At 43.7% G+C, this 10598-nt stretch overlaps 2 protein-coding genes across 2 annotated transcripts; both read left to right on the forward strand.

The window, feature by feature from the left end:
- Window positions 1-3994: 3994 nt before the first annotated feature.
- On the forward strand, window positions 3995-4784 carry LOC119240105 (serum amyloid P-component-like). The gene is made up of 2 exons (XM_037504468.1): window positions 3995-4058; window positions 4174-4784. Exons 1-2 carry the CDS (start codon window positions 3995-3997, stop codon window positions 4782-4784), a joined length of 675 nt encoding a protein of 224 aa, XP_037360365.1.
- Window positions 4785-6032: 1248 nt separating this feature from the next.
- LOC119240106 (translationally-controlled tumor protein-like) lies at window positions 6033-6872 on the forward strand. The gene has a single exon (XM_037504469.2). It carries the CDS (start codon window positions 6140-6142, stop codon window positions 6656-6658), a length of 519 nt encoding a protein of 172 aa, XP_037360366.1. The 5' UTR covers window positions 6033-6139; the 3' UTR covers window positions 6659-6872.
- Window positions 6873-10598: the final 3726 nt, after the last annotated feature.

Genomic DNA, 10598 nt, shown 5'->3' on the forward strand with positions numbered 1-10598 from the left:
AGCCCCCAGATGAGGCATTTCTTAAACAAGGCGGACGTGAGGAGGATGTTGATATTGGAAATGTAAATAAAACCCACAGACCCCTGAATGTCTGTGTGGGAAATAAAAAACAAATCATTTATCTCATGAATAGTCGTGTCAGTGTGGAGTGCTTCGTGGCAGGAAGGATATCACAGAAGAAATGGGCCACCCAGAGTCACAGAAGTACGATTGCAACATGGATGACTTCCGTATAAATGCTATGAAGGCCTCATACCGACTGGGCACAGCTCTCATGTTCACAGACTGTACACCTCAGGGATTTTCAGATGAGCACACAACAGTTGGTAAAGGTCTAAATAACAAAGAATAAGGAGGCTGGTTCGTTCTGAGATACAAGACTAGAGAGCACAGTGCAACTATGACCAGGGTACCCCATCTCCAAACTTGCCAGCATGCTTAGGAAAGAGCCAGGTAATAGGGGGGCCATGATGATGGCATCCAAGCTGGACCCTCAATATGAACAACAGCACCCCAAAACTGGAGCCACCCAGAAGTAAACTCCGCCATCTTCGGCAAGTCTCTTTCTCTATATTCTCTAGTTTGAGAGATACACTCAATGGCTCAACACGGGAAAACCCTTGTTCTGACTTGAGGTCATGGGCAGAGACATGGTATAGGAAAAGACAAGATGAAGAATGAAACAAGATGGCACCTGCTGACACGTGAGAGGCCTGCCCTGCTTCTAGAGAACTTCACTGTCATACAGACTGAGGAGCACATTCCTATTCACGGGAAAGAGAACTTCTCTCTTCACACACGCAAGTCAGAACTGGGCTGAGTCCCTGCCATTGTACTTCTTCTTTTCTTGTCTCTCCCTCCAGATGTTCTCACAAAGGCATTGTGGATAGGATGGAGATGGCTGTGGTCGGTGAGTTCCAATGAAGGTAAATTTTATACAAACAATTCTATTCTAATAAATGGATAAAATATTCATTAACAATGAAGATAAATTTTATAGCTACTAAAAGGATGTGTGGTTCAAAGAGGAATGATTTAGGGATACAGAGGATAAAGATTGAGAACTGGATACTGCAACACGCAAGAGAAGAGTTTCAGCTGCAGTCTGAATTCGGAAGTGAGATTTCATTGATGTAGCAAGGATGGCACCCAAAAGTAGAAGAAAAACTTGACAGGAATTTTCTTTAATAAATTAGCCCTGAAAGTGGGAACAGAGAACTGAGGCCAGAGAAAAAGACTTTGCTATCAGAAGGACCGGGAAAGCTCTGGGCCATTTTGTAACTGGGAGGTTTGGGAGGGAAAGGAGGAGTTGCCAGCAGCCTGGCATTTAGAGTCTGAAATAGCTACTTTTGTAGAAAGGTCAGTCGTAATCTCAGGTGGACACTGATTTTTCTCTGTCAATGAGTGAAATGTTATGGAGCAGGAAGTAAAGACAATAGCTTGTCGACAGGAGACCATCTATAATCTGTATGGGAAATACATATTGGCTCCTGGGTCCCTTAAAGAGACTTGTGCTTCTTCCCTCTTTATCTTGTCAGAATTACTGAACCTTAGGAAACAGACTCCCTTCTGTTTTCTCCCTCCATCATCCCCTGAAACCTGCCTTCTGCCATGCTCACTTTAAGGAAATTGCTCTTTCAAAGGTCACCAGTGAAGTTTTTATTGCTAAATCCAGCATTCTTTCCACTTAGATCGCTCTCACACATTTGATGCTGCTGGACACTGCCTCCTGGAAACCAACGCTAACTTAGTTTCCATGACACCGCACTCTGGCTTTCTCTCTGCCAAACACTCATTTTGTCTCTCTCCCTGGCTCTTCTTTTACCTCCAACCCCGCAAACACAAATGGCCCCCAATCGGGGCTGGTTTCCCTGGACTTCTCCCTCATCCCTCCACCGCTGGAAGAGATCGTGTGTTTTTGTTTCATTCCACTTGAGTGTAGATTCCTCTGAAACCATATTTCTAATCCAAGTGGCGCACACATATTTCAAATCCTCCCTTGGCCTTTTCTGTGTAGGTCACACTATCACTTCAAATTTAGCATTTTAGGAACCAAACTTATCACCCATCTTCCACCTCCTCCAAATGAACTTCTTCTCAACTGTCTATATGCACCAGTAACTCATTTTTCCAAATCAAAGACAATTGTAATTTGAAGTAAAATCTAATTTGGTTCCATGTTTTATATTTTTTAATAATTTTGTCTCTGCTCCTTTTTTCCTTTACTTCAGAACCTGCCTTTGATTCTATGCAGCTGCATATCAGGGGGGTAATCAGTCACTCTCGATGTCTCCATTGCCTCTTTTCCATCTATTATAAATAAATGCACTTAAATTTCCTTATGGCAAATAATTCTTTATTGGCACCAAATCTCATTCTTCCCCTTGTTCTCTTTCAGTCTCTGCTTCCAGTCTTTTCCAATGTTGCTATGACTTTGTCTACCCTCAACACCCCAGGCCTTGGAGACATCTCTCAAGTATTCTTTGGTCCCTTGGGTCATCTTCAGCCATTCTCTCACTGCTGCCTTTCCCAGATCTGGGCCTGTGCCACACCCTCTCTCCGACCCTGTGATGTCCTCCCATCCCCTCAGAAGACAATCGTCATTGCCTGCAACCAGCACAGCCAGGAAGACCACCTGAGGCAGCCGGTGGTGCTGCATCTGCCAACAGGCCATGATCTTTCCTTCCTCCCCTTCATCTTCCAGAGCAACCGAGACAGGAATCACCTCCTGCCTGAATGTTCACAGGCAGGAAGCCCCCAGGAGCCTCTCAGCATCACAGGGCTCACCTTGAGAACACCAGCTGGGATTCAGCTTTGAAAGAGACTGGAGTTGCTGGGAACAGAAAACAAGAAGGAAGACTTGAATAATGTAAAGAAAGGGAATTGTTGGGGACAGTTATTGTGTCTTCAAAAAGGCTGACAGGTTTACAAGTGCTGAGAGAGGAGGGAATAAGCAGGCACTGGACATAGGGCAAGAAGGAGGAGATTATGGAATGCAGAGAGTAACACGGCTAGAAAGGGGAGCTCCTATCTGATATTTAGAGACAGAGCGTGTTTGAGGAGTAACTAATAAAGTGACATTTTAAAAAGGAGCAGAGGGAATGAAGAAGAAGGTCAGAGGGATCGTCAGGTGAGTCTCCACTGCATCCCTAGTACCTAATGCAGTGCTTGGGAATTAATAAATAAACATGAGTCTGATGCATTAATCAGTTGTCACCAAAGACAAATGTAGATGTTCCCTCGCTGGCCTCAAAGAAGAGAGGTAACGAGTGAGCTGGCATCTCTGCAGACAACAGGCAATAAGTCACCAGGAAATACGTCACACAGAGAAATGGGGACATCTAGTGTAGGGAGCCACCAGGATGTGCAAAAGAAGAGGCTGAAAACACAAAGCCTCAGAGAGACAGAAAGAGTACAAGCTGATTCTCCTTTCCCTCAGCATGGCCTGGACATATTTATCAGTATTAATTAGTCAAAGGTGAAGGGGCTTTTCGGGGCCTTCAGCATAAGCAGCGTCCCAGATGACCTGCAGAGACCACTCTCAGAACGATGAAAAGGGCCTGAAAGAACAGGCCCTTCTCCCACAGCCCAAGTACAGGGAGACCCACCATGGCTCAGGGTTCCTGCGAGCAGGGATGAAACAGCATTCCCCACCCCCACATGTTAATGTGGCCTCTCTTCTCATCAAAACACTGCAGCACTCCAGCCTCCCAATTCCCGGAGCCCTGGGCTGAGGTGTGGGCTCTGCCTGTCACTGTAGCTAATGAATAACTCTCATTGATTTTGTAGCCTGAGGCCCTCCCCTGCCTCTGATTGCTGCACAGGAAACTGGGCTGGACAGTCACTTCCACACTGTTGAGCTCTTCACCCCCAACCCTCATTCATTGGTGCAGATACAACTAGAACAGCCTGAGGTCCAAGAGTGTGACTCTCAAAGCTGAGTGGACAGTCCCCACATTGCCTGTCCCCACAACCTAGGCTTCTAGGCCAAGACATGGACAAGCTACTGCTGTGGGTCTCTGTCCTCACCACTCTCTCTGGAGTCCTTGCTCAGACAGGTAGGGAGGTGAGGGCATGGGCCAGGAACAAGGGATGGAAAAAGAGGTTGACTCTGGGGTGCCTTTTCCCTGCACTTATGATGAAGGTCATTATGTTGCTGTTTCTGTTCCACAGACCTCAACAGAAAGGTGTTTGTGTTTCCTAGAGAATCTTCTAGTGACCATGTGAGCCTGAAAGCGGAGCTGGAGAAACCACTACAGAACTTTACCTTGTGTCTTCGAGCCTTTAGTGACCTCGTCCATGGCTACAGCCTCTTCTCCTACAACGTCCGGGGCAAGGATAATGAACTATTAGTTTTTAAAGAAAAAATTGGACTGTATAGTCTACACATTGGAGGAACCAAAGTCACTTTCAAAGTTACGGAGGAGTTCCCTGCCCCGGTGCACCTCTGTGTCATCTGGGAGTCCTCCACTGGCATTGCTGAATTTTGGATCAATTCGAAGCCTTTGGTAAAAAAGGGGTTGAAGCAGGGTTACTCTCTGGGAACTCACCCCAAGATCATTCTGGGCCAAGAGCAGGATTCCTATGGAGGTGGGTTTGATGAGAATCAGTCCTTTGTGGGAGAAATCGGGGATGTGTGCATGTGGGACTCTCTGCTGTCCCCAGATAACATCAAGAGTTTGTATCACAGCAGCACCTGCCTTAGCCCCAATTTTCTTAACTGGAAGGCTCTGAATTATGAGACGAAAGGCTATGTCGTCACCAAACCTCGGGTGTGGAACTGAGGTCCTCAATCAACAAGAACACTTGGGGAAAAAAAAAAAGAACACTTGAAAATGAAATGACCAACTACTAAGAGATCTACTCAAGGCAACCAGACATTCAATCTTATGTCCATCTCTCTTTCTTCTTTCAATTTCCTGTCCACATGTATGCTTAATTAAAAATACTATATTTTATGCCACCTGCATTTGTTTAGTGCTTGATGGTCCCAAACATTTTCTCCTCTATCTATTTATTTGGAAAATGGTGCTTCATTATCCAAAATAAATAAATAAGTGAGGTGACAAAGTATGGGGAGGGAAAACTTTAAGTAACTAAAAAGATGCATCCCAAAGCCAGAGCACTCAAGGAGGGGGCAGTGGCTACACTTAGAAGCTACTCATAATTCTTTTTTTTTTAACCAATTCAAAATGTATGTAGAATTGCAACAGAAAGTCTTCTAGATGGTTTTCCAGCTACAAATCAATGAAAAAGAGGTCTGAGATTATGCCAACGAGAAAACTAAAATGAAGTAAGTAAGCAATTGCTGAGAACCTGAGAACAAGTAATGAGACAGGGAAAAACTAAAAGCAGGAGTGAACACTAAAAATATATCAGTCTGGGATCATTTTGCATAAAGGCAAACATGACTTTTCTCAACAATACCAGTGGCAGGATAGATGAATTTGATCATCTGTCTTGAAGACATAAGATGACTCACCTCTATGAAAAACAGTATGGAGATGCCTTAAAAAACTAAAAATAGAAACATCATAAAATGCAGCAATACCACTCTTGGTATTCATCCAAAGAACATGAGGACACTAATTTGAAAAGATAGATGCACCCCTATGTTCATAGCAGCCTTACTCACAGTAGTCAAGACATGAAAACAACAGAAATGTCCATCAATAGATGATTGGATAGAGAAGTTGTGGCATATATAATGGAATATTATTCAGCTACTTAAAAGATGAAATCTTGGGCCTCCCCTGGTGGCGCAGGCAGTTGAGCACTGCACTGTGAAGCTGTCCGCAGCCTCTGCAGCGCCGGTTCTATCCCGGCCAGCCAGCAAGGGTCCCACATGGCAAGGCAGACCTCTCCTGTCTCACCCGCTGCTCCCCTCAGCAGTATATGTCATCAGTCTGCCTGTTCTGCTCCCCACTCTGTCTCTGATGAATCCTCTCACCCTCCTGTGCATCGGGCCTGTACCCCAGTTCTTGTATAAATAAATAAATCTTTTAAAAAAACATTAAATCTAGCTTTTTTCCGCCCGCTCCCCCCTCCCCCCGAGCGCCGCTCCGGCTGCACCAGGCTCGCTCCGAGCTCCGGGCTCCTGCTAAGCTAGCGCCGCCGTCGTCTCCCTCGAGCCGCCATCATGATTATCTACCGGGACCTCATCACCCATGATGAGGTGTTCTCCGACATCTACAAAATCCGGGAGATCGCGGACGGGCTGTGCCTGGAGGTGGAGGGGAAGATGGTCAGTAGGACAGAGGGTAACATTGATGACTCGCTCATTGGTGGAAATGCCTCCGCTGACGGCCCCGAGGGCGAAGGTACCGAAAGCACAGTAATTACTGGTGTTGATATTGTCATGAACCATCACTTGCAGGAAACCAGCTTCACAAAAGAAGCCTACAAGAAGTACATCAAAGATTATATGAAATCAATTAAAGGCAAACTTGAAGAACAGAGACCAGAAAGAGTAAAACCTTTTATGACAGGAGCTGCAGAACAAATCAAGCACATCCTCGCTAATTTTAAAAACTACCAGTTCTTTATTGGTGAAAACATGAATCCAGATGGTATGGTTGCTCTGCTGGACTACCGTGAGGATGGTGTGACACCATATATGATTTTCTTTAAGGATGGTTTAGAAATGGAAAAATGCTAACAAATTTGGCAATTACTTGGAACTATCACCTGTCATCATAACTGGCTGCTGCTTTTCATTGACACAACACCAGGACAGACAAATGGGACTGATGTCATCTTGAGCTCTTCATTTATTTTGACCTTGATTTATTTGGAGTGGAGGCATTGTTTTTAAGAAAAACATGTCTTGTAGGTTGTCTAAAAATAAAATGCATTTAAACTCAAAAAAAAAAAAAAAAAAAAACATTAAATCTTATCTTCGAGACAACAGAGATGGAACTTGAGGTGATTCTGCTAATGAAAATAAGTCAGAAAGTGAAAACATTTACCAGATGATTTCTATCGTATGTGAAATATAAATAACCACAGCCACCAAACTAACAAACCACAACAAAAAATACTGAGACTCTGAAAAATATGGTGGCTATGAGAAGGGGAGGGGGAGAGAAGTGAGGGGAAAGGGAATAGTGGGGAAGATGACACGAGAACTTTGCTGGCAGGTGAAGTGAGACTTACGTCATAAGGCGATATGAAGCTATACTCCCAAAAATTATAAGTCAATAAAATTGTATTTTAAAAATATTAAAGAATGACATAGTCAAATCAAAAATAAAAAATTCATTATTACTTTTTGAACAGAATATTGCTCAACAAAGCCCCACTTTAAAAGCCTTCTGTGTACTCCCACCTCATATATAATTCAAACACTTTACTGTGACATTGCCCTCCAAAAACAGACCCCACCAGTTACAATTCTTAGCACAGTAACTGCCACTCTAATAACAACTCCACAAAATAATTGCCAGGCACTATTAGTGGTCCTTATTTCTAGTATTACGAAGACAATGGAGTATAGTGCCTAGAACAATATATGAATTACTTTCTCCAAATGCAAGCATCCCAAAGGGAATTTCACTGCATCTAGGAAATAAGGCAGACTTTGCCAACCAATAATGGAGCCAGCATCCAGGAAATCAAAGAGACAGCATCCAGGAATGATTCCGGATGGCAATCAAACTCATGGGCCACTCACCGAGGAGCAAGAGAGGCGGACACCAGTATAGGAAAATAGGGATGAACTCCATAAAGGATCAATAGGGTCAGGGCGGAGGAGAAGGTGGGATCTGGGGAGACTACTGAGACACTGAAGTGAAGCTGCAGGTGCTTCCTAAGAACTTTCAATCTCATCTCTATGGCAGCAGAAACCGTGCTGAACATCAAGTTGGTTAAACAGAGGTTTCACCAACGCAGGAAACTGGTTTCCAATTGCCAGCCAATTGCTTAATGGTGTCTTCAAGTACTTATGTTCTCGTCAACACCAGCCTCTCTAGGACAGCACACACCCCCAATAGAGCACACAGACATGCTGCTTGCCCTCACCCTGCTCAGTAACAGACTCTGCTTTAGTTTAAGAGCCCCTCTACTAAGGAGCCTAAAACAAGCTTGAGAAAGGAAGCCGGTGTACCCACAGTGACATCATCCCATCACTGAATTATTTACTGAGCAAGTGCTCTGTACCAGGCTCTGTGCCAGATGCTGAAAACCCACATTGATTGAGATCATGATGATGGCTTCTTTGGAATTTATATTCTAATACGTCTGTGTCATCTTAACATGGGTTCCTCCAACAATAATCAGTCTGTGCTGTAACCCTAACTCACATCGTCAGGCTTTCTTCTAGCTCAGGTTGCTATCATACACACCCTCTCAACTCTACCTGACTTAGAGGTATTGCTTATTTTTGGTGATACTTTACAGCTTTTTCTGTGGCTCTTACAATCTAGTGTTTGTGTCAAGACCCTTGCTTTTGCGACTCTCTGCCCCTTGGGATGGCTCTCAGGGACAAAATCCAAGATGACCACATGTTAGCTCTTTCTTCTATATGACCAACCCCTCATTCAAAAGAAACACTCATGCATCTGTGTCCCCACAAATGCTAGGGGTCCAAGGTGACCTTAATACAGACATCTTCCTACTTCTTCAGTAGCTTTAGCTTTCTCATGTCTTTGAGTCTCCCAACAGCAAGGAGGGTATGTCAAGCTTTCTGAGCAATTCCCTGGAAACCCCCTCACAAGGTTTGAGGTGAAGGAAGCAGGAAAACCAATACTTACCCTCTCAGGATGTCAGGAACATGATCCATGACTTTCCCAAACCAAGAGCAACAACAGCAACAGCAAAGCAGTTTCTCCAAAGTTCTTTAGAGAAGTTCATTCTTATCCCCACATGCTGACTACTCTACACATCTAGTTCTGGCCAAGGATCTTGAGCTGATTCTTAATTATTTCCTTTGAGAATTCTTCACACAAGTGGATCTGTGTTGTGCTCTTTTTATTATCTAATATCTATCATATCCATGACTGTTCCCGGCTATAGATAGAACAGTTTCATTTTAACATCATTAAAATAGAAATGGGGAGCATCCCCAGTGGTGCAGTGGTTGAGCGTTGGGTTGCGAAGCTGCCCACGGCCTCTGCAGCACCGGTTCGATCCCCGGCTGCTCCCCAGCCACTGGAGGAGGGTCCCACAAGGCGCACAGACCTCTCCTGCTGCCCACTGCTACCCTCAGCAGTGTACTTCGGTCCTTCTACCTGCTCTGCTCCCTGCTCTGGCTCTGGTAAATTCTCTCACCCTCCCGTGCTTCTGACTGTACCTAGTGTGCTTGTATAAATAAATAAATAAATCTTAAAAAAATAAAATAAAATAAAATAAATCTTAAAAAAATAGAAATGGGATTTCTGGTGACTTGCTTTGGGCATTTTTCTGAGGTATAGTGGTTGTCACAACAAAGAGAGCAGCAAAAGTCATGGAGGAAACTACTTGGGTCATTCAACATCCAGAAGGAAATGGAAGGGCCTGGAAGGCATAATGACCCAGGAGCATGATTGGGTTGTGATTTAGAGCCAAAGACCAGGAAGACTGCCACACCCCGTGCACTTATCACTGGGCTGGTGGAAGCTGGAAAGCAAGAATTGCACAATATTGCAAAAGTGGTTAGACCTGGAGTCATTTCTAATAAGAAGGGCAATTTTTTAAAATAAATTTTATTTTTATATTCCCCATACAATTGCAATCCCCTTATTTTGACCCCAATCCCTCCCCTCCCCACACCCCACCCCCAAAGAGTGTCTCTTATTCATAGTTGTTTGTTGATTTTGATATTTTCTTTCTTATAGTTATTCTTTTTCCTGGTCCCTTATTTAAGTTTTCTAGATTCCTGCTATGAGTGAGACCATCCGGTATTTTTCTTTTTCTTTCTGGCTTATTTTGCAGAGCATGATCCCTTCCAGCGCCATCCATGTTGCTGCAAATTGCATGTGTTTATCTTTTTTGAATGCTGAGTAATATTCCATGGTGTATATGTACCACATCTTCTTGATCCAGTCATCTATTTTTGGGCATTTGGGCTGTTTCCAAAGCTTAGCTATTGTAAACAGTGCTGCTATAAACATAGGGGTGCAGGTGCTCTTTGGAATTGATGTTTCTGTGTCCTTTGGGTAAATACCTAGGAGTGGAATTGCTGGATCATATGGAAGCTCTATGTTTAGTAGGTCCAGAAATCTCCACATAGCTCTCCATAGTGGTTGGACCAGTTTGCACTCCCACCAACAGTGCAGAAGAGTTCCTTTTTCTCCACATCCTCGCCAACATTTGTTGTGGCTAGTTTTTTTAATATGTGCCATTCTCACTGGTGTAAGATGGTATCTCATGGTAGTTTTGATTTGCATTTCCCTGATTACAAGTGATGTTGAACATTTTTTCATATGCCTGTTGGCCATTTGCATTTCCTCTTCAGAGAAGTTTATTTTTAGCTCTTCTGCCCATTTTTTGACTGGATTATTTACATTGTTTTTGTTGTGTTTCATCAGCTCTTTGTAAATTTTTGTGATCAGTCCTTTATCAATAGTGTTGTGTGCAAAAATGTTCTCCCAGTTGGTGGGGTTTCTCTTTGTTTTTGTTAT

Source organism: Talpa occidentalis, unplaced genomic scaffold (genome assembly GCF_014898055.3).
Source record: "Talpa occidentalis isolate TD23 unplaced genomic scaffold, MPIMG_talOcc4v2.1 talOcc4.12, whole genome shotgun sequence".
Lineage (NCBI taxonomy): Eukaryota > Metazoa > Chordata > Mammalia > Eulipotyphla > Talpidae > Talpa > Talpa occidentalis.

Excerpts from the sequence above, each read along its gene's own strand:
- LOC119240105 (XM_037504468.1), top strand. The coding sequence starts at position 3,995 with ATGGACAAGCTACTGCTGTGGGTCTCTGTCCTCACCACTCTCTCTGGA. Across the intron at positions 4,059-4,173 it reads TGGAGTCCTTGCTCAGACAG|ACCTCAACAGAAAGGTGTTT; the intron begins GTAGGGAGGTGA and ends TCTGTTCCACAG.
- LOC119240106 (XM_037504469.2), top strand. The coding sequence starts at position 6,140 with ATGATTATCTACCGGGACCTCATCACCCATGATGAGGTGTTCTCCGAC.